General features: G+C 36.7%; 1 protein-coding gene across 1 annotated transcript in view; it reads right to left on the bottom strand.

The window, feature by feature from the left end:
* The window catches only part of LOC112058357 (neuroendocrine convertase 2), an 84,684-nt gene extending 63,452 nt beyond the window's left edge, over positions 1-21,232 (bottom strand). Inside the window, exon 1 of the mRNA XM_024099126.2 lies at positions 21,036-21,232. Coding sequence (XP_023954894.1) covers positions 21,036-21,194 — 159 coding nt within the window. The 5' untranslated portion in view covers positions 21,195-21,232. The remainder of the gene's footprint in view (positions 1-21,035) is intronic.
* Between the last annotated feature and the right edge of the window lie 1,096 nt (positions 21,233-22,328).

Here is a 22,328-nt window from a genome sequence, read left to right as displayed (position 1 = left end):
AAAACAGCTGGCTGGTCGAAAAATTGGCTTGTTAGTAATCAGGTGTACAAAATGTTCTAGAGATAAGTTTCATTCATCAGACAGACAGACAAAAAATCGAAAAAAAATATTTTAGCTTCAGTATCGATTATATAATGCCCCCCAACAAAAATTTTCAAAATATCTTCAATGTACAAAATGTACAGAATTCGTAATAAAATTATAGATTCTAGATGGCGCGCTTGCTTTATGCCACACTAACGTTTGTTGTTACAAATGGTATAAGTAAAATCTCAAATTGCGAAATAATATATAGAAATCGACCAGTTTTATTATAAGTATAGATATAGATATATATTTTAATCGGTTTCATAATACCTATATAAATAAACGTATTAAAGCGTAACCTCTCTCGTGAAATTGTCTCTAAACTATGCAAAATATTTCAGTTTACCCGTAACTCGTAACTCTGAGCGTAGATTTTGTAGCGCTCGTATCAAAGAGAAACCTTTGTTATAAAGTTAAACTGCACCCTTGAAAAGGAAAGCTGCGATAAGTGTCTTAAAAGGATTTATATTGTTGTTTGCGAAGTTTACATTATTTATGCCTTTATAAAAAACTTCTTTGTGCTTACATTGTTCTATATTAATTTTTGTGGATGCTTGCATTTTTGTCCACGTGGAAAACGTTTATTTTTTAAAATGATGAACTATTATATTGAATCGTCGTCCTCGTTATCAACCCATATACGGCTCACTGCTGAGCTCGAGTCTCCTCTCAGAATGAGAGGGGTTAGGCCAATAGTCCACCACGCTGGCCCAATGTGGATTGGCAGACTTCACACACGCAGAGAATTAAGAAATTCTCTGGCGAGCAGGTTTCCTCACGATGTTTTCCTTCACCGTTTGAGACACGTGATATTTAATTTCTTAAAATGCACACAACTGAAAAGTTGGAGGTGCATGCCCCGGACCGGATTCGAACCCACACCCTCCGGAATTGGAGGCAGAGGTCATATCCACTGGGCTATCACGTCTTATATTGAATAAACATTTATTTTCATTAAATACAAAAATTTACGAATTTATATCAAATCCGCATGGCGACGCGTCGTCACACCGTACACACAACTGCATATAGACTGTATATTTATGCCATCATATAGCATGCGTCGCCACGCCAGAAATCGGTTTTACATGCGGCTATAGATGTTTCTCAACGCACACAACGCCGTGTCGAAGACTGCCGAACTGAAACGACGTTAGACGATGCACGGCCTTCAAGCCACACCTCCGTGCTCGTCGGAGTGGGGAGCGTGAGGTTTTTTCGTTACGGAATTTCTGGATTCGGTCCCCGCGCTCAAGGCCCGCGATAGAAGCTATGCAATAGCTTAAATGTTTTATCAATTTTACCGACAGCGTAAGAGCTTTATCTCAGACTTCGAATTGCCGCAATAAAATCTTTTTATCGTGCCTTTTTATAGTTTACGCCATATTTATTGCGAACGCTCGCGGAATCTGACGGATAGAAAGCCTAGCTTATCTGACAGGCTGAGGTCGCTCATGCAATCACGGGGATTTCACGGATTTTTGATCAATCTACGCCAGAGATTTCCAAACTTTTTTATCTCATACTACCGGATGCCCGCGACTTTGTCCGCGTGGGATTCAGTTTTTCACAAATCCCTCGGGAACCATGGATTTTTCCGGGATAAAAAGTAGCCTACGCGTTAATACAAAGTAAAATCTATTTTATTCTCAGTAATAAAGTATAAAAAACATCCAATGCACAGTAGGTGCTCCATAAACGTTTTTAGCTACTAAAATATTTAATAATAATACTGGGGGTAAAGTCGACGAGAGTATAAATATATAATAACGATAAACAAACCAACGGACGGGCCAGACACATGACCTTTTGCACTTTACTGTGTAGGCACTTTGATGTTGAGCGAAAAAGGCTTCAGTGGCACCATTTTAGTTATTTACCACCCCATTTGAATAATTAACTTGGAACGAAATCGTACGCTACTCATGTTAATGCAGATGTTACAAACAGTTAACCGATTTTCGGAAAAAAGATAATAAAGAGGCGTCAAACTATTTTCATCTAAATTAATACTTGCGGACGCCCACGACTTCGTCCGCCTTTTGACCTCCTTAATCCGGCCCTATCGCAAAATCCGTTCTCAATCAAAAAACAAACAAACTCTTCAGCTTTATAATATTAGTATGGACTAGCAAACGGAATTCAACTTTTTACAAATCCCAAGGGAACCATGGATTTTTTGGGATAAAAAGTATGTGTTAATCCAGATTAAATGGATGTCCTTTGTCCATTAGGGGGATGACGAGCACTGCCTTAGCCGGTGTGGGATCGCATTTCAGTATCTTGGGACCCTAACCATGTACATATGTTTCCTGTACCCTAACGTCCGTCGGCTCTCGAACTACGTGCCTCCATTGCCGCTTTGCGACTCATTGAGCAGTGTCCGACTTTTTTATCTTAAGTCAAGCCAAGTCATTTCCCTCAGATAAATACGTTGGCTATACTCTCCTTAACTATATATTTTTTTTTAATATACTCAAAACATCTACCCTTCAGTAGGTAATAATTATTTTACAAATGAGTGAAGACGCTGGAAAAAACTAATATTCGAATATAATTAATTAAATATCAAAAGATATTTCACAAGTTAGTAACCACAAGTTATAAGTTACACAAGTAAATTACAAACTGCGCGAATAAATCAGACTTACTTGCGTTATAAATAATTTTGATGTCATTAGATACGGTCTACTTAACATTTTCATGAAAAAGTTTTTCATCTTCACGAGTACGTTACTCAGACTTGCTAATTAGGTATATTTCTAACAAAGTTTATAAATATTTCATAGCTTTCCATAAAGCTTTCAGAAACTTGTAACTTATTGCGTTAAGTATAAATACTTCAACGAATAAGTTGATCTCAAAGTTAATTCTTGTATGAATTCACGATGAGAAGGTACCTATCTACTGAATGGATACATATGAGTATGTTTTGCTCTATTATTAGTCTCTTCTTTAATTATCTTACTGGCGGACGCCGGCGACTTCGTCCGCGTGGAACTCAGTTTTTCACAAATCCCGAGGGAACCATGGATTTGTCCGGGATGAAAAGTAGTAGTAATCTAAGTAGTAGTCTATGTGTTAATCCAGAGTAAAATCTATTTCCATTCAAAATTTCAGCCAAAACGCTTCAATAACCGCAGCGTAAAAGAGGAACAAACATACTTACACACTGACACACTTACACACTTACACACAAACTTTCGCCTTTATAATATTAGTGTGATAGTGTGATTTATTATTATCATCTTCGACTTATCCCACTTAAATGAGGTCGGCACAATTCCATTCTCCTCTGTCATACGCAATTCATCATTGACTATTTATAATTAAGATTATACAGTCGAACGTAAGCCACTACTTCAAGAACAGCTAGAAGCAGCACTATTATAAGCTTCCACAGTTTTCACAATATGGTATACATCATATTACATGCATATCATCACGGCTCATCTTCGTTCTTACCACTTCCTTTCAATCGCTACGATCCTTCTACATCTCTATCCATCTAATTCTTGCATTCTCATCAATCCTTTAATACAAGAATTATTGCCATATTTTTTTTTTCGTTTAAATATTACCACTATAATCCAATTCCTCTCCAATTAGTCGGGAAAGACTGTATGAATGTTCTGAATTTGGTCCTAAAATGTTCGCCTTGGCCTTTCTGTTCCAACATATCCATTCACACTCGCCTAATCCCTTTTGTTAGTTTCCTTTTATCCCAAACAATCTAAGCATACCTTTCTCGTTCACTCATTTTAGTTACTACATCTTCTTTTATACCGCAACGTTGTCTTATTACATTTCATTCATTGTTCACTCTCTAATTCAGTGATACTTGATTCATACTCCTTTTTGCTCATACCTCTACTGCATTTTCTTTACTTTTATACTTTTCCTGCCATATCCAACTATCACTAACGTAGACAGAAGAAATAAAATGCAGAATTGGACAAGGAAAAGCTGCATTTTATAAAATCTGCAAAGCATTATGTGACCCCAATATTCCTTTCTCTACAAGATATCGCGTCCTAAAGGGTAATAATGTTTGGTCCATTCTTTTATATAGGTGCGAGACATGGGTCCTGAAGAAAGTGTTGTCGACGATTGCAAGCTTTTGAGATGTGGGGGCTAAGGAAAATGTTCAAGTTTTCCTGGAAACACTTCTTCTCGAATGCTCAAGTTTTAAAAAGAGCCTATTGTGACATGACAATCATTATGAGGAAGAAATTTGCATTTTTCGGGCATCTGCAAAGGGGATCCCTTTATGAGTTTCCTTGGTTGATCCTAGAAGGTAAAATACCCGGAAAGGGTGCTCCAGGAAGACAGCGGATAGATAATGTCAAATAGTGGACAAAGACACAGCTTAAAAATATTGTAAAAGAACGGAAGATTTTGCTACATATGACCGCCAAACTTCAGTTGGAAAAAGGCACCTAATAATGATGATGAGACAGAAGTGTTGGCACTAACACTTCTCTGCGCACATAATAGGGTATCGCAAATACATAAACCGTTTGCTGTTTACAGCATAGGTTTACAGGTTTCAGTTCAAATGCTACAACAATATAACAGATTACACTTGCGCATTGTTTAACACCTGTTGAGGTTAGACCAGCACGATCGGGTAATAACGGCTCAAAACCCCTCGTGCCGGCAAATCTCGTTCTATTTGAACTAGCCTTTGTGGTTAATTCCGGTGTAGGTAGGTACGGATTTATGTTTGCAAAGGGTTTGGTTTATATTTGCACATAGTATACCTAGTAGGTACATAGATTTGAATTTCTGTTTACAATTCTAATTGTAACCTTTACATTAAAATTCAGAATTGTGTTATTCACCATTTAAAATTAGAATGACTGCTTTTGAGAGATTACGGGATTAACACCTTTCCAATTTAAATTTAAAGTGCTTTTAGCTTCTAAAAATGCTAAATAGGCAAAGTTAAAGCCTATTTAGCATTTTTAGAACCAAAACTGTCAGCAAATATTATTCTGAAAACTGAAATAGGTACTCAATAGGTCTACAAGCCCTTGAACAAAACTTACATGTGAAATTACCCAACGTGAACAATGCTTAGAAGGCTGTTACTATATCAGAAAATAACTCTGAGCACTATGGTGTCATTTCCGAGCGGTACAGGTGAGTAGGCGAGTGAATGGAATTTCTCAGGTACAAATGATGAATTACGACTAATTATAATTGTACAGCAATTATCACCATTATCTTAAATATTAATACTTGACCCTTCGAAAGTGCTTGTAAACTAAGCCTATATGAAATAAATGAATATTGACTTGACTATTGACTTTAGCGCGGCAGTTCCCGAGTGCAACACGTATTTTTTTTTATTTTGATACTTTTTCTTAGTTCCTAAAGTTTTATTATAGTGCGGTGCAGACTGCAGAATTTTCAAAGTAAACTAATAAGAAGCTAAAGTAAACTGCGGTGCTAAAGTAAACTCTACCTACTTTTGTAGAACGGAAATAAAAAGATAGTCTATTTTTCTAGACTATCTTTTTATTTCCGTTCAGGTTTGAACTTTTACTCTGCAAAAATATGTGAATATTTTTCTATTCTATCGCGCTGTGGATAATATCCGCTTTGGGGGTTTTAAATGAAAACCGTTTAATTGTTCAGTTGATTCAGTTACGCTTTTTAAGCGACTTTAAAAAAGGAGGAGGTTCTTCTGATGATTCTTTATTCATTAGAAAGGAGATTCACCTTCGAAGACCACCGCCTTCAAAATGCTCAAAAAGCACATACAATGTTATTTTTTCGCTTTTTAGTTTAGTTCTTAATGAATTCTAAGGGTAGGCAGTACATTTTTGAATATATGAAGTGCACGCCACTGTTCATACCGAAACTCATAATTGCTTTGGGGTATGTCGTAGCCGGTAAGGACGGATAATGATACAATCCTAAATTGACCGACCTGGGAATCCAACCCAGGGCATCTCTGTTAAAAGCCAATCACTACCAACTGCGTCAGAGAGGTGATCAATTTTTCGACGAAATCGTCAAAAATTCAAAAGTAAACTTCGTCCCTTCTGGGTTATTATATTATCTATATTATCATCATTATCAACCCATATTTGGCTCAATGCTGAGCTCGAGTCTCCTCTCAGAATGATAGGGTTTAGGCCAATAGTTCAACATACTGGCCCAATGCCGATTGGCTGACTTCTTTGAAAATTCTCTGGTATGCAGGTTTCCTCACGATGTTATCCTTCGCCGTTTGAGACACGTGATATTTAATTTCTTAAAATGCGCACTAAAAAGTTGGAGGTGCATGCCGCAGACCGGATTCGAACCCATACCCTCCGGAATCGGAGGCAGAGGTCATATACACTGGGCTATCACAGCTCTACTGGACTATCACGGTTCTACTTATATTATATGTGTAGTAAATTGAAATGGACACTCAAGAAATGTAATCAACTCGACAAAGCCACCAATCAACGTTTTCTTCATTGGAATCAGACGGCCATTCGAGCCGAGTTCTTCTGACTCTAATTAAATAACAATACCTATTTCAAGAGAATATCGCGAAATTGAGTTTCTTTTACCTTTTTAGTTCTATATTGTACAAAGAAAAGGAATAAAATACTTTTTATCATCAAAAGATTTTAATTAATTGTGATATTGTAAAAAGGTGAAGCAATGTCAATAAATTGCTGAGTATACTCCAAACTAAATGTTACAGAAAACGTAAAACGCAAAAATAAAATGCTGAAATTTTTACTGACCACAATGGTATGTACCTTGTTTTAGAATGTCATAATTCATGAACCAACCAAATGAAAACTTATACAGGAAATATACGAGAACCTCTTACGTTTTTTCGTTGATTAACAAATGCCTACTATTTAAAGAAAGTATAAATTTACTCGCAAAAAAGATCGATTCTAATTGCCAACGCGTAATTTTCCTAACCAGTAACCAATATGAAATCCCTAAAATACTTCAGTACAAAATACAATTTTCCAACCCTGTCTCGAATTTCTATACAAATATTATTTTTAGGCTAATCATTTGTTGTATTGTAGGTAATTTGTAGCATTGTTCGCGTTTAGATTTACCTTTACCTTAGCCCTTGTCAGAGAGTATTATTAAACCTTTACTGAAGTCACGTTTACTGACTAAATATCTTTGAATTAATATATTCAGAGAGTATATTATATTACAGTATATTGTCAGTGCCGGATTTATTTTTTAAGTCACTGGAGTATGATACTGTATTTTACTTTTATTAACTTTCTAAAACAATAATTTATCATTTGTTATAAAGAAAGCCCTAAAGTTGAACCCTTATCAGGGTCAGGGTACGCATCGCAGGCTACTGTGATAATTAGAAGTAAGCATATTTTTTTAATTACTCAAAAAAGAAAGAAAATGAATAATCGTTAAAATAAAATGTTTATATTCTTTCTTTCTTTCGTTTTCTTTCATTAGAAAAGAATGAGGAATCGCGTGCACAGCTGCGGTAGAGGTGTACTCTTGGGAAAATATGACATTTAAAAAGCACCAATAAAGTTGGGAACGTACGTAACAAGTCTAGCTTTTATTAAGTTTTATAACTTTAATTAAAGAATATCCTTTGTTTTCATTATCAACCCATATTAGGCTCACTGCTGAGCTCTAATCTCCTCTCAGAAAGAGAGGGGTTAGGCCAATATTCCACCACGCTGGCCCGGAATTGGAGCCAGAGATCATATCCACTAGACTATCAAGTCCTCTTAGATTAATATGTATATAGGTAAATAAATAATGTTTCTTTTAAATTGCAATTTAATTAATTGTCTTTGCTTATTATAAGACCTTACCTAACGCTAACGAATAAAAGCGTGGGTAAGATTATCAACTGTCTCAAAACATAAACATTATAGGAGCGTCCAAGTGTGTCCTATATCTATTTTAATCGGAAACCTCGAGACTTGCGTGCCCACGCACATCAAGAACTCATCATAATCATAGCGACGGTTCCTTGGGGAGCGAAGGTCGAAATGATAATAAATTATAGGATAAACAACTCTGTTTGGACGTCTCGCTAGACGTGTCACCGTCATTATGACGTCTTTGATAACAGAGTTCTTGCGATATACGTCATTGGTATTCAATTAATGTGTGGGCTATAATGTACTTTTGATACAGGAGTCATATTCGCCTACCATTTATTTAAATCCAACCAATATCGATACCATGATCATCATCATATTCCATCCTCGAACTGAAATTAGACGATTTATATGTGAAAAACCTACCTATTTTTAGCCGTTACATTTAGCCATTGCTAAGCTTTAAGGTGAATCAAACATTTTTAATATTGCCATCCCTATCGTCATAATATTACCTATATAAAAGTAATCCCAAAAGGGCAAACTTATAATAAAATGTAAAACTGATTTTATTTTAGACACCTTTCCATTAGGTCCCAGCGAAAATCCAAATTCTCCGAAGGACCGAACATCCTCTTTATGTATGTAAATTCTGGGCAAAAGCTTAAAGCCTTTTATTTTATATACGACCCAAAAGGATTTGTTATACTTTGTGAAATATGTACTGTTTCATTTAGGTGTTTTATTATAGCAATGTTATAGAAAACTACATAAATTCGGTAAGTAATAACTTATTAAATGTTACACTAGTAATCAGGGCCTGTAGCCATATGGCATTTCGATTCTCTTTCTACAAACTCTAATGCTTCGAAAACTAAAAAAAAATGGGAATGATGAGATCGATAACTTGAACATGTGTCCTGATTATAGCAAATGTCATCCCCTATATTTTTTTTTAATTTTCGAAGCGATTGTAGAAAGAGAATCGACGTACTATATGGCTACACGCCCTTATCTCGCTGATCGAGATCTACATACTATTAAATGGTTAGTTATATCGAACTTTATCTCAAATGCATTTCGTATCTCACAGCCAAGTTTCCAATGCATGTTGTGTTGACAACTAACGTATAATCTGCAAAACTTTCAAATTGGCTAAGTTTCGTAGAACGCTGTGTTATTCCCAGCTATAGTAAACGTAAACGCTCTTGGCAGTAGCGGCCTTTATAACATAAAATTGTCATGAAATTGGTAACTCTCTCGATCAAGTCATCAATTGCCTTGAAGGTGCGAAACGTTTCGTGCTGGTCGACTAGATGTCGACAACAAAAGAAAGAAAGAAAGAAAAAAGAAAAGGATGCCATTGTTCACGGCGTCTCGCTATTCTGCGGTAGAATGGAGATGAAGGAACTAGATTTTAACAACTAGACTTTCTGTGCACACTCGAGCAATATAGTGCAATATCCATGACCGATAGCTTCTCTCGCTTGTCATCAAAGTTTCCTATTGTTCCCTACCATCTACCTAACCCTATCACTAGAGACATAAGCATCATAATCACTTGTCCATAACTAGTTTACAATTTGAGTTGTTTACAATCTTTTGATTGCTTTTTTGTCGAATTTCTTGGAATAAACAACACGCGTGTAGGTATTTTCAGAATGGTCTAGAATAAATCCCACGGGTATAAATAATAAATACGGATGCGACGCTCGTGGTAGTTTAACTTCGGAACGAAGTGGAGTAACATCAAGTGATACCAGCGATACAAATATACAAACTCGGCTCCGATTTTAGACAACGAATTGACTACGTTTGGAAGTGTGTATTGATACTCCGATTAAGTAGCGGAATAAAGTCTCATACGAGTCACCAGGGTTTTCATTCCAAATCTTACGAACCCTAGTTCGTAACACTATTATACTACAGCGACGGCCAAGATCGCTTGAGTTTACTACAAAAGCGATTATACGAACACTTTCGATTTATATTTAAATTTATTCTCATAAAATTTTAGATCCAGTGTACATACTTACGATAAACTAGGTATTGAATTTCATGAGGATTACTTGGGTCAAACCAGTGCTTTATTTTTATTTTGTTTTGTTGTATTTCAGGATTTTATCTGTACTAATATTATAAAGCTGAAGAGTTTTTTTGTTTGAACGCGCTAATCTCAGGAACTACTGGTCCGATTTGAAAAATTCTTTCAGTGTTAATTCGCCCATTTATCGAGGAAGGCTATATATTATCCCCGTATTCATACGGGAACGGGCACCACGCGGGTGAAACCGCGCGGCGTCAGCTAGTTTTTAATAAGTTCTTATTAAAAAATATCGAACGCCCGTGACTTCGTCCACGTGTAATTCAATTTTTCACAAATCCCGCGGGAGCAATGGATTTTCCGGGATGAAACCCTAACAAATCAAGAGTTATAGCCTGAAGCTCTAAAATGTAATATAAGTAAGTAGCATTGTTGGTTTATATAGGTACTTTGGGATACCTAATTACAAAATAAAAACGATTGAAGCTTTTTGTATCACGGCTGAAGTAAGCAAGACTAATAAAATTTAGCTTCAATAACTTTGCCGCAGTAAAAAATATTCGCTGGCTTAGTAGATATTCATAAACTTCATCCCCAATTTCGCAATTACCCCAAAGCACTGTTATTATTGTAATTAATTATACCTAAATTATTACGTTACTTGACGAGATACTGCTACTTAAGAGTAGGTACACCCGCGTGTATCATATTGCAGGCTAGACTAAATACATAAAGACTAGTATCGCACCCAAATTAACAAACAAAATTTTCTGCCATTTTCTAAGGAAAACGAGCTTAGATTTCATACATATCTTATACTAAACTAGCAGTTTTTGTTAGTTTTTTACACCATTTAACTACACAAAAAGGTATTTTTACGAAGGTTTTTAACTGACAGACACGATTGTAAACTATGAAACATTGATTCTATAGAGACACTGTTTATAATCGCATAAGATCGTTGATCATATACTTTGACAGAAAAATAATGTCTTGCGAGGCAGGTCTTTATCTAATTAGTCTGAGTATTGCAGGCATTCGGACTAAATGATCTTATTATGATAGCACTTATCATGCTCATCACATCTTACCAGCACTACAAGTCGCGATGGGCGGGGCACATAGTTCGAAGAGCCGATTAAAGTTGGGGTCCCAGGACACTGGAATGGCGATTAGAAAGCGCAGTGTTGGTCGACCCCCCCTAGCTGGGCGACATCAATCGAGTCACAGGGATTCTCTAGATGCAGGCGGCTCAAGATCGTGATGTTTGGAAGTCCTTACAAAAGACCTATGTCCTGCAGTGGACGTCCATCGGCTGATATGATAAAGCCCGTCAAAGTGGAGTAGGTATATTAGTGAGTCTACGAGTATATTCATCATCATCATCGTCTACCTTCCTCGAACCGAAGTTTGGTGGTTAATATGTGAAAAGCCTTCCTATTTTTAGCCGCTGCCTTTAGCTGCGAATAGCCTAGCCCAATGGCCGACAACTATTGTCGTCTTTGGCGTCTGGGTGCTCTTTTGCTCAATACTTTCTCTTCCAACATTAGTTACGGCATTAAGTTAAGCATATTATAGTGATTTTCAGATAGCTTAGGTACGGTGACAGTTCGTTTCACTAATGAAAGTTTGCCGTGATTCACTATATTAGTACGTAGGTATTATGACTGTCATAAGGCACTGTACTGTACAACATAAGGCACTGTACCCATGCTATCTGAAAAACACTGTAGGTACTTCTTTTTAAGAGACTTTTAATAAAACAATCGATATGATGAATACCTACTTAACTGGATTAGGCGAACTTATTGGGTTAAGCTGTCATCATGCTGTATTAAAGAAAAACACTTTAACTATAGTACGATTATTAATTCCAGTCAGTAAAATGACAAGTGCAACTGTCACTGAAATGTCATTTTACTAACTTGAATTAATAATCTTAAGTATGATTAATCCTATGTACGATTATTAATTCCAGCCAATAAAATGACATTTCAGTGACAGTTGCACTTGTCATTTTACTGACTGGAATTAATAATCGTATTAAAGAACTCCTCCACAATAGTCAGTTTTGATGTAGGCGTTGGTAAGCATAACAGAGATTCAAAGACGAAATATTAGAGTAAAAGCCTCATAAGTATTGTGTAAAAGAAAATTATTTCTGATATTTCTTCAAAAGTTATGCCGTGTATTGTATAGAAAGTCTATATCTGATACAAAATAGACTTTCTAGCAGATTCATAGCGACACACAAAGGAATCATACCCAATTATATGCTTCTTATATGACTATCTCATTGTGTATCGACTTATAAAAGCCTCCGATGTATACTATTAATTTCAAAGAGGTATACCCAATGATAATTTTATACTATAGATCAGTTATGTCCCTACAAAATCAAAGACAAAACTGAGCGCACACGTGCACAATTTTGTCTTTAATTCCATCATTTATTTAGCAATATATCGTTTTTACACTTCCTGAACACACAACTCGACATTGTAGACGATATTTAGGTATTATTTGTTTAAATAACGTACGTTGTTGACCACAACTAACATTGAGATGTGGAAATTTCCTCTTTTGAGCGTCTCATTTTTCATGACCTAACACACATCTAACAGTATTTAACTTCTTTGCTTATATGACTATCTCATTGTGTACCGTTTTATAAAATCCTCCGATACTATTTACTTCAAAGAGGTAGGTATAACTAGAAAGAAAACTTATAGCAACAATACATGAAAGGAAACACATACGAGTAAAAGAAAGTTGTGCAAAGTCGACTTTATCAATAGAAACTAGAAATAGCAACGGAAAAAGTAAAAAGTGTAGAAAATAATAATACTAGACAAGCGATCCTCTGTGCCTGTTTTAAAAGAAAAATTTACGGTTAGTCGGGCATGTTTATTGAACGTGACAAGACTGTTTTCCGATTAAAAGTATGCTACAAATTGGAGCTTTTAATGTGTATGATATCCACAAAGAGTTTTTATTCATTCAGCTTTGCACTGGTAGAAACGTGTTCAACGAAGCTATGTTATTTATAGACAAAAGGATTGGGACCTAAGCCAGTCGTTTTTTTTTCTACAAACGCTAACGCGAAAACTAAAAAAAATATGGAAATGACGGATCTGCCCCTGTAGCCAAGTGGCGCGTCAATTCTCTTTCTACGATCGCAAACGATTCGAAAAGTAGAAAAATGTATGGGAATGACAGGTTTTGATCATGTGACCCGTCGATAGCAAATGTCATTCCTATACATTTTTCTAGTTTTCGAAGCGTTTGCGATTGTAGAAAGAGAATCGACATCCTACTTGGCTACAGGGGCAGATCGATAACTTCATCAGGTTACCTGTCAATAGCAAATGCCATTCCAATACATTTTTCGCGGCAACCATGGATTTTTCCGGGATAAAAAGTAGCTTATATGTTAATTCATGCTATAATATATCTCAATACCAAATTTCAGCTAATTAGGTTCAGTGGTCGAGGCGTGAAAGAGTAACAAACATTCTTATCATCAAAATCATTCGTAAATCTCGGGAAGCCATGGATTTTTTCGGGATAAAAAGTATGTGTGTTAATCCAGAGTAAAATCTATTTCCATTCCAAATTTCAGTCAAATCGCTTCAGTAGCGGCGTCAAAGAGTAACAAACATACAAACAATCATGCGTTCGCGTTTATAATATTAGTAGGATAGGATATATAGTTTTTACACTTTCTGAATACACGACTCGACATTGTAGACGATATTTAGGTATTATTTGTTTAAATAACGTTTATTGTTCACCACAACTAACATTGAGATGACTATAAATTTCCTCTTTTGAGCGCCTCATTTTTTATGCGCTAGTAACACATCTAACAGTATTTAATATCATTGCTGTATACGCGCAAAAAATACGCTAGTCTGAAATCACTCTAAGTCTATGCTAAGAGTTCGGGCGTGACAATGATGCAAGGGGTGGAGATTTAATCTATTGCCTCTTGTATTTCATCTCAGATAAGAAACTACGAAGCTTAAGAAGGCTTCGAGTGCAAGTTAACAGCATTTCAATGGAACGATTTCTGAGCTTAAATTTTTTTTTTTTATTTTGAATAAGCATGCCTGATGGTAAGCGATGATGCAGCCTATGGTGGAATGCGCTTGCCTAGAAGATGCCTATTCACTCTTGACTTGAAAATACCCATATTATATATAGGTGGTGGGGAAAACTGAAGCTGGGAGAGCATTCCACTTCTTTGCAGTGCGTATAAGGAAAGAGGAACTTTTTACGTCGTATATGTGTGGGCGGTGTAGTATTTAATACTTGGAGTTACAAGGAGGTCCTGGGTTCGTTCTCCGGCTGGGCCGATTTAGGTTTTCTAAATTTGTCCAAGTCTGGCTGGTGTGAGGCTTCGGCCGTGGGAGTTACTACCGGCAAAGACGTACGTCAAACGATTTAGCGTTTCGGTACGATGTCGTGTAGAAACCGAAAGGGATGTTGATTTATGTCCTCCTCCTACCATGTTACCCCGATTTCATCTTAGATTGCATCATCAGGTGAGATTGTAGTCAAGTATCAAGGGCTAAATTGTAACAATTAAAAAAAGAAACATTCTTTACTCAATTCAGATTTTTTTGGCGGGACGGCTATGTTGGGTTATTTCCAATTCGAATAATGATTTTAAGTACATTGATTATTATCCAAAAAAAGGTCTTATATACCAGAAGTCCCACACTTAAACAGAAGTCTATTTCATAAATTGGGAGACGTATGTAGTCTTCATCCCTTCAATATAGGAAATTGGCACATATAACGCAAAAAGTATTTGCCGCCTCTCTAAAGTTACAATTCCCGCCGGGAATGGAATCGTGGTGTAAATAGGTCACTGTGCTTGTAGGTTACCCAGTAACTAACATCACATATATTCACTCTCAATCTCGTTCATTTGATCTCTAAATATAGGAAAATTTGCACATTGTTTTCTTTCCTATTATAGGACTAAAAAGTGATTACAAATATAAGAAAATTAATGGTTATGATTCACGACACTTGTCAGGACAACTTAATTAACAAATCAAACTGTAACCGAAATAAGGCCCTAAAATGGCAGAGAATGACCTTGAGTGAAGTCACGTACTTGTGAACGATGTGTGTAGGGTTAAAGGATCCTTTGATAGTCGACTAACACTCCCCTTTTCCACTCAAGTCATTCTCCCCGGATATCTCAAGTAATCCATAAAGAATTACACAACAAGAGATGTGGACGGCTCGAACGCCACGAGCACACTGAAGCCGTCCGTACCGCAAGTCGTTGCAAAGCGGCGATAACATTCCTTTACACACACACACACACACACACAGACACACACACACACTTTTTCCACCGTTCACACTGTGGAAGAAAGTGATTACCACAATACAGGGAAAACTATCCTTATGTGGATATTACAGATCTATGATTATATTGTTATGTATTGACTTGTGACCAAAGTCACCGACATAGCTCAACGTAATGCGAAGCTGAAGTGGCAATGGGCGGGGCACATAGTTCGAAGAGCCGATGGACATTAGGGTCCAAAGGTGCTGGAATGGTGACGCCGCACTAGAAAGCGCAGTGTTGGTCGACCCCTCACCAGGTGGACTGACGACATAAAGCGAGTCGCAAGGATTCGCTGTAGGCGGCTCAGGATCATGATGTTTGGAAGTCCCTACAAAAGGCCTATGTCCTGCAGTGGACGTCCATCGGCTGATATGATGATGATGATTGATTTGTGAATTAATAAACAATTTATTATTTATTTATCATGAAAAATTGGCATCAGGAAAATGCGCGTAATTTGAAACATTTTCAAGTAAAACTGTGGTTAAGCGCTAGTGTACGTTGCATTTCTATTCTATAGGCTATTTCTAACCAAATAGAGATGTACTAAAAATAGAATAAAGCACCAGAAACACGTGTGTCCGATGAACCTACCCGCATTTCAGGACGAGTGTGCCTTTATCAATGTCAGGGGTATCGGTTATCAGGTTATGGTATCTAGGGTTGCCATCCATCTAGGTTTCCCAGATTGGTCCTAGTTTACGGACGGGGTTTCATTTGTAGTCCGGGATTAAAATTTTCAAGTCATGAACTAGGCAACAGCGCAACACCGAGATTAACGGACTCGTGTTATTGGTTATCGGTTTTATTTAGAAGCGGATGCGGTATAAATAGAAAATGTTGGTGTGGCTTGTAGGCTTTTAAATATACTATAATTATTATTTAATACTAGCGTAGTTTAAGTTCCCGTGGGAACAATCACAAATACGTGAATTCCTATTGGCAAAAGAATTTTCAAAATCAGTTTAGAACCTCAGTAACACACAAATTTCATCATTATCAACCCATATCACGGCTTACTGCTGAGCACAAGTCCTCTCTCAGAATGAAAGGGGTTAGGCCTAATCCACTACGCTAGCCTAATGCGGATTGGCATACTTCACACACGTTAATAAAAATCTCAGGTGTGCCGGTTTCCTCACGATGCTTTTCTTCACCGTTTGAGACCAGTGATATTTAATTTCTTAGAATGCACATAACTGAAAAGTTGGAGGAGTATGCCGCTAATTGGCGAGGCTACATCCTCCGGAATCGGAGGTAGAGGTCATATCCATATGGCTACACGTGTCCAACGTGTTTAAAATATTAGTAAAAGTATATATAGGGTAGATGGCAACCCTATGTCGGTATCAGATGTAATCGGAGGCAGTTAGTCTGTCTATTGACGCGAAGTACTCAAGCATTCACGCCGCGTTCTTTGTGGTATTCATCTCACGTCCATTTACGGTCTCAGCTGCATGGTATATTGGAAATTATTGCCAATATCGATGCATAATATTACGAGCTACTCGTAAGTAGGTATTACATGTTTCTCAAGTCTGTATGATTGAATGCATGGTTGAGAAACTTTCTGTCAGTTTGCCACGTAGTTTTTATACAAATGGTCACAATTCCCTTCTATTTATCATCATCATCTCCTTTCCCTTATCCCACTTAAGTGGGGTCAGAAAAAATTGTCCATCTTTTCCATTCGTCTCTATTACTCGTCACCCACTCCCTTTACACACATGTCGTCTTTTATACAATCCAGCCATCTCTTCTTTGGCCTTCCTCTCCTCTGTTCTTCCACTTGCACATTCAACATTTTTCTAGTAATATCGCTTTCCTCCCTACGCATTACATGTCCATACCAAGCTAACTTTCTACTCCTCAATTTTTCTGTCACTGGCGCCACTCTTATATACTCATTCCTTATTTTATCTATTCTTTTCACACCATACATCCATCTCAACATACGCATTTCGTTCACATGCATTTTTTTTACTATCCATGCCTTTCACCGCCCAACATTCTGATCCATAGGTCTTTCAACTATTATGTATATTTTACCCTTAAAAGTCAGAGGCATTAGAGAGTCACATATACCTGATACCTGTCACCATTTCATCGCCAATTCCCTATTCAATATTAGTCGAAAAATATGTGTTGAGAGAGCATACGGCAATAGTCCATCAGGCGGGGATCGAATCTCGATCGAATCTTATAGGCTCGCGTTTGACCATGATCTAACCTGATAGTAAGTGTAGACACAGTCTAATATAGGACACGCTTGCCTAGAAAGTGCCTATTCACTCTAGTTTTGAAGAGTCATAAGATTCAGGAAATACAGACTTGGGAAGGAAGAATATTCCAAACCCTAGCACTGCGTATGAGAAAAGAAGACGCATATATTTACGTATTTCCTCAAAAATCAAAACGTATGCCTCGATAGATTGAATACCAAATAGCTTAAATTTTTAAAAAGCAAAATGTCAGCTGAAGCCATATCCGATGAATACAGTAGTTGTTCGATATTATTTGTGACGCTGTTCATCAAAAATTCTGTCGCAAAAATGGCTTTGTTTCACGCATAGTCGTGGTGTAAAATCCAACCTATTTCGACGATTTTTCATTTCCAAACGCCGCTTAACGCGTAGAAACCGTCTTTACGTCTGACCTTCAGGAAATAAATCAGAGTGCAAAGCACGACTAAAATCAAAGAAAACAATCAACTTTCCTTGACCTTGACCTTTAATCGCCTCATCAGCAGTACGTATTAACGCTTTTTATAATTTTTTTCGTGATATTTACGCGATTGAGTTCATAAAGAAAATTCAAATCTTTCTGGACTAAATGGAGCGGCAACGTATTTCATGCCCAAGGGATCTCAATACTTTAGTACGAATCGATTCGAGGAATACATAATTTAGCGTCAGAATATTTTTGGCTTCAGTATCGATTATTTAGTACCCTCCAACTAAAATTTTCAAAATAACTTCAATGTACAGAATTTGAACTGTTACAGTTTTATCTATACTAATATTATAAAGCTGCAGAGTTTGTTTGTTTGTTTGAACGCGCTAATCTCAGGAACTACTGGTCCGATTTGAAAAAATCTTTCAGTGTTAGATAGCCCATTTATCGAGGAAGGCTATAGGCTATATTTTATTCCAGTATTCCTACGGGAACGGGAACCACGCGGGTGAAACCGCGCGGCATCTACTAGTTATAAATATAGATAGACTAGCGGATACTCGCAACTTCGCCCGCCTTTAGACCTCCTTAATCCGGCCTACTGGCAAAATGCGTCCTGAGCGGACGTCTACTAACTGTAAACTACTTCCCTGCAAAATTTCATCTTTGTACGTCAAGTGTTTATCGATATTTCGTGATGAGTGACCTTTTGCATTTATACAAGGAGCTCAGGAAGAATTTCCCATAACTTCAAGGTATTGACGAGTCCACTTATAGGAGACGAACTGCATAACTAATATTTTTTTAACTATAAAACAAAAACTTTTCAAGTTTTTATACAAAGTAATTCAAATAGTTCCGACTATCCATGTGACACACGCCTTTATTTATCCTTGCATTTTAAAATAAATCAAACTTCGCTACGTCATAATTATAAGGATGCGTATAAGGAACACATTTTAAGATATACAAAAAAAAAAAATATTTAGCCGAGCACCCTGTATTTTAAGATTATACTGACGCCTAAAACGTTTGCTGAAAGTAATTTTCCATACAGTCACGTACTCATAAAAGAAAATGCTTTTACATGCAGCAATATAGGATTTCACAAAAGCGTGACTGTGTCGCGAGTACATTTGAATAATGGCTTTGTATTAAACTCAATATACTTCTCCCTCTATAGTGCTACGTCGCCAAAGCTCGAATAGACTTGCTTGCTATTGATTCCTATTGTTAACAGTATAACTTAGGTATTGTATCACCTGACTACTACGTAAACCATCTAATAATACGAGAACCAGCATAAGAATTATACACCCTCATCTGTTATTTATTTGGGATAAGAAAAAAATATCTATACCTTATAATATAACTGGTCGATTTCTATACATTTCTTCACAATCGCAATTTGAGATTTTACGTATACCATTTGTAACAACAAACGTTAGCGTGGTACAAAGGAAGCCAGCGCCATCTAGAATCTATGCTTATAAAACGACTTTGTACATTTTGTACATTCTGTACATTAATGATATTTTGAAAATTTTTGTTGGGGTGTATTATAAGTATAGTCAATACTGAAGTTTAAATTTTTTTTTTCGATTTTTTGTCTGTCTGATTGATTGTTATTCGTGATTTTTTGATATTCGGGCATCACGCTGAAACTACTGAATGAATTCAAATGAAACTTAGCACAGTTTAAGACCATAATACAGAGAAGGTTATATGATACTTTTTATTGCGAAAATAAAACGAGAAGGGGGTGAAATAGGGGTTGAAAGTTTGTATGGAAAGTCCTTCATTTTTAGAATTACAGTTTTAAAATTTTGTTCTTAAATCATAAAAAAATACGAAATATAATGTAATTAATTTTTTTTTTAATTCAACCCACAAAGTGGTGAAATAGGGCTTGAAAGTTTACATTGATTTTCACGCGAACATACGTCCATCCGTGATTGCCCGCCGACCCTTATTTGACCAGCGTGGGGGATTTAAACTCCATATTAATTTTCCTATGAGGCAGGAGGCCTTAGCTCTAGGTCCTAATTCATTTATTTCAAGAAGCTCAGTTTACAAGCACTTTTCAAACATCAGTTTGACTATTTGTAAAGATTCTACCACCTTTTCGAAAGGCAGGTTCTGCTGAGAACATCCGGCAAGAAGCTCAACAGTTGCTCTTTTAATAAATCTTACAGTAAGATAATTTACAATTAATATCAACATTGCAATTTTATAGTTTTACTTCCTGTGTGAACATTGTGAAGGTGTAAGCTGATTCAATGACCTCCAAGCACCTTTATTATTTAGGAATTATTGTTTTACCACAACAGATTATTGGTCAGCAATCTGTTTTATATAAGAAGGAAGAATTAGCTAATGCGGTGGTCTTCGTACCTAACAGATGGATTTTCCATAGAATACATTTCTTTCTAAAACACACCTGTATTGATTAAAACAAAGAAAATATTCAAATAGGTCAAACCGTTTTAGAGTTAAAGACAAGAGTTAGAGGTAAGCGAAAAATTTATTTTATAGTAGGTATAGTAGTTCTTAGAAGATTCTCAATACGCTGGAGAATGCTTAATAATTATTTTAAATATTGTTGTACAATCACAATTAAGACTATACTCACTTAAATTACGGAACATAAAATATCTATGTTTACCGATTGGTTTCAATAGGACAAGATTAATAATAAAAATGTATAACTAAATACATGCTTAGTACATCATATTTTAATATTTAGGTACAACAGAGCAGTACTTTACTGTTTAGTACAATAAGTTCAAATGAAGTTTTATCAATGCCCGCTTTTAAATTAAGTTGTCGTCGTCACCAAGCGGATTAAATAAAGCATTCATAGATATGACGTAGGTGGACACTCATATAATCTGGCTCAGACGTCGATGAAATTGAATTTCACCAAATGTAGGCGTTTATCAATTTCCGAGCGAAATCATGTTACGCCAAAGCATATCGGAGCTTATGGTTATGTTTACATTCAATCACGTGGTCTTACCGGGCCGAGGTTGTCGAAGCCGTGGCTCAGAGCCAGCTGGTGGGCCTCCTCATGCGCCACCGACCGCTTCAGCCGCACCAAGAAAGAGTTGGTGAAGACTTCGCGCGACGCGACCGCGGCAATCAACACCGTCGCAGCGAAGCATCGCAGCCACATCATTCCACTGCGGCCAACGGCGGCTGACTGAAGCCGAACTTCTGCTGACGTCACCGTATATCGACCCGGGGCCCACGCAAGCGCACCCCAAACTTTCAAGCCTTTTCACAGATAATGAAAGGACCCGACACTCGTAAGCACTGTCGGCTGTTGCTAAATATTCTTGTTAAGATTGACCTTGTTTTACAACGCGGCCTGGCTAACGAAACTCTCTAGTCTTTAAACACTAGGGGGATAGGATTTGCACGCTCGAATAGCTTTAAATTGCTTATGGTAATGACAAAAGCTTATGTAGGGAAAGTTTCACAGGACTTGAAATATTAAATACCTAATGGTATATAACTTAGGAAGATTCCTAACTACTTATCTAGGTATACTGTAATACTCATATTATAAAGAGGAAAGTTCATCTAAGACTACTGGAAATATTTTATAAATTCTTTTGCTAATGGGAATCTACAATAACCCATTATTAGAGAAAGCATAGGCTATAGTTTATCCCCGTATTCCCATAGGAATGTGACCTACGCGGATGTAAAACATGGGGTTGTGTTAGTCTATACTATATTTATGTATAAAAATTAAGATCTAAGTCTTCCCAAGAAAAGCTACTTCGCGGTTTTGTATATCCGACTACTGGAGCGTAGTTAGATACGAGTATGCGTGTTTCTATGTGTAATTTTCTGGCGCGCTCCACAAACTATTAACCTGGGTCACCTGGGTATATTTGATACATATATCAAAGGGTATATACCTAAGAAAGTATCATTTTCATCCAAAAAAATGACCAAAGGATCATTTTCGGGATTTCCCAGTACTAGTAGATGACTGGTGAATTTTGGTTTAAATTTTTTAAATAATTGTAGATCATTTACTACCTGCTTAGGTAAGCACTAAAGGTAAATATATTAACATTGCTAAGCGAATTAACGAGATTATTGAAGACGATCTTACTTACTTACCTATACCGATCTAGTTACCTACCTACTAAATACATATGCACCGATCGTCAGATCTTGTTAATTCAAAGATTCAATCATACTAATCTAGACGATTTTACGATCACTTACGAAAATCGCTTTAATTAAATCGATAAAAAAAACTCTTTTTCATCGATACATTAAGTATGATTGACTC

This window comes from Bicyclus anynana, chromosome 21 (assembly GCF_947172395.1).
Source record: "Bicyclus anynana chromosome 21, ilBicAnyn1.1, whole genome shotgun sequence".
NCBI classification, from domain to species: domain Eukaryota; kingdom Metazoa; phylum Arthropoda; class Insecta; order Lepidoptera; family Nymphalidae; genus Bicyclus; species Bicyclus anynana.
The sequence above is the reverse complement of the archived record's forward strand: the minus strand, read 5'-3'. Positions and strand labels throughout refer to the sequence as shown.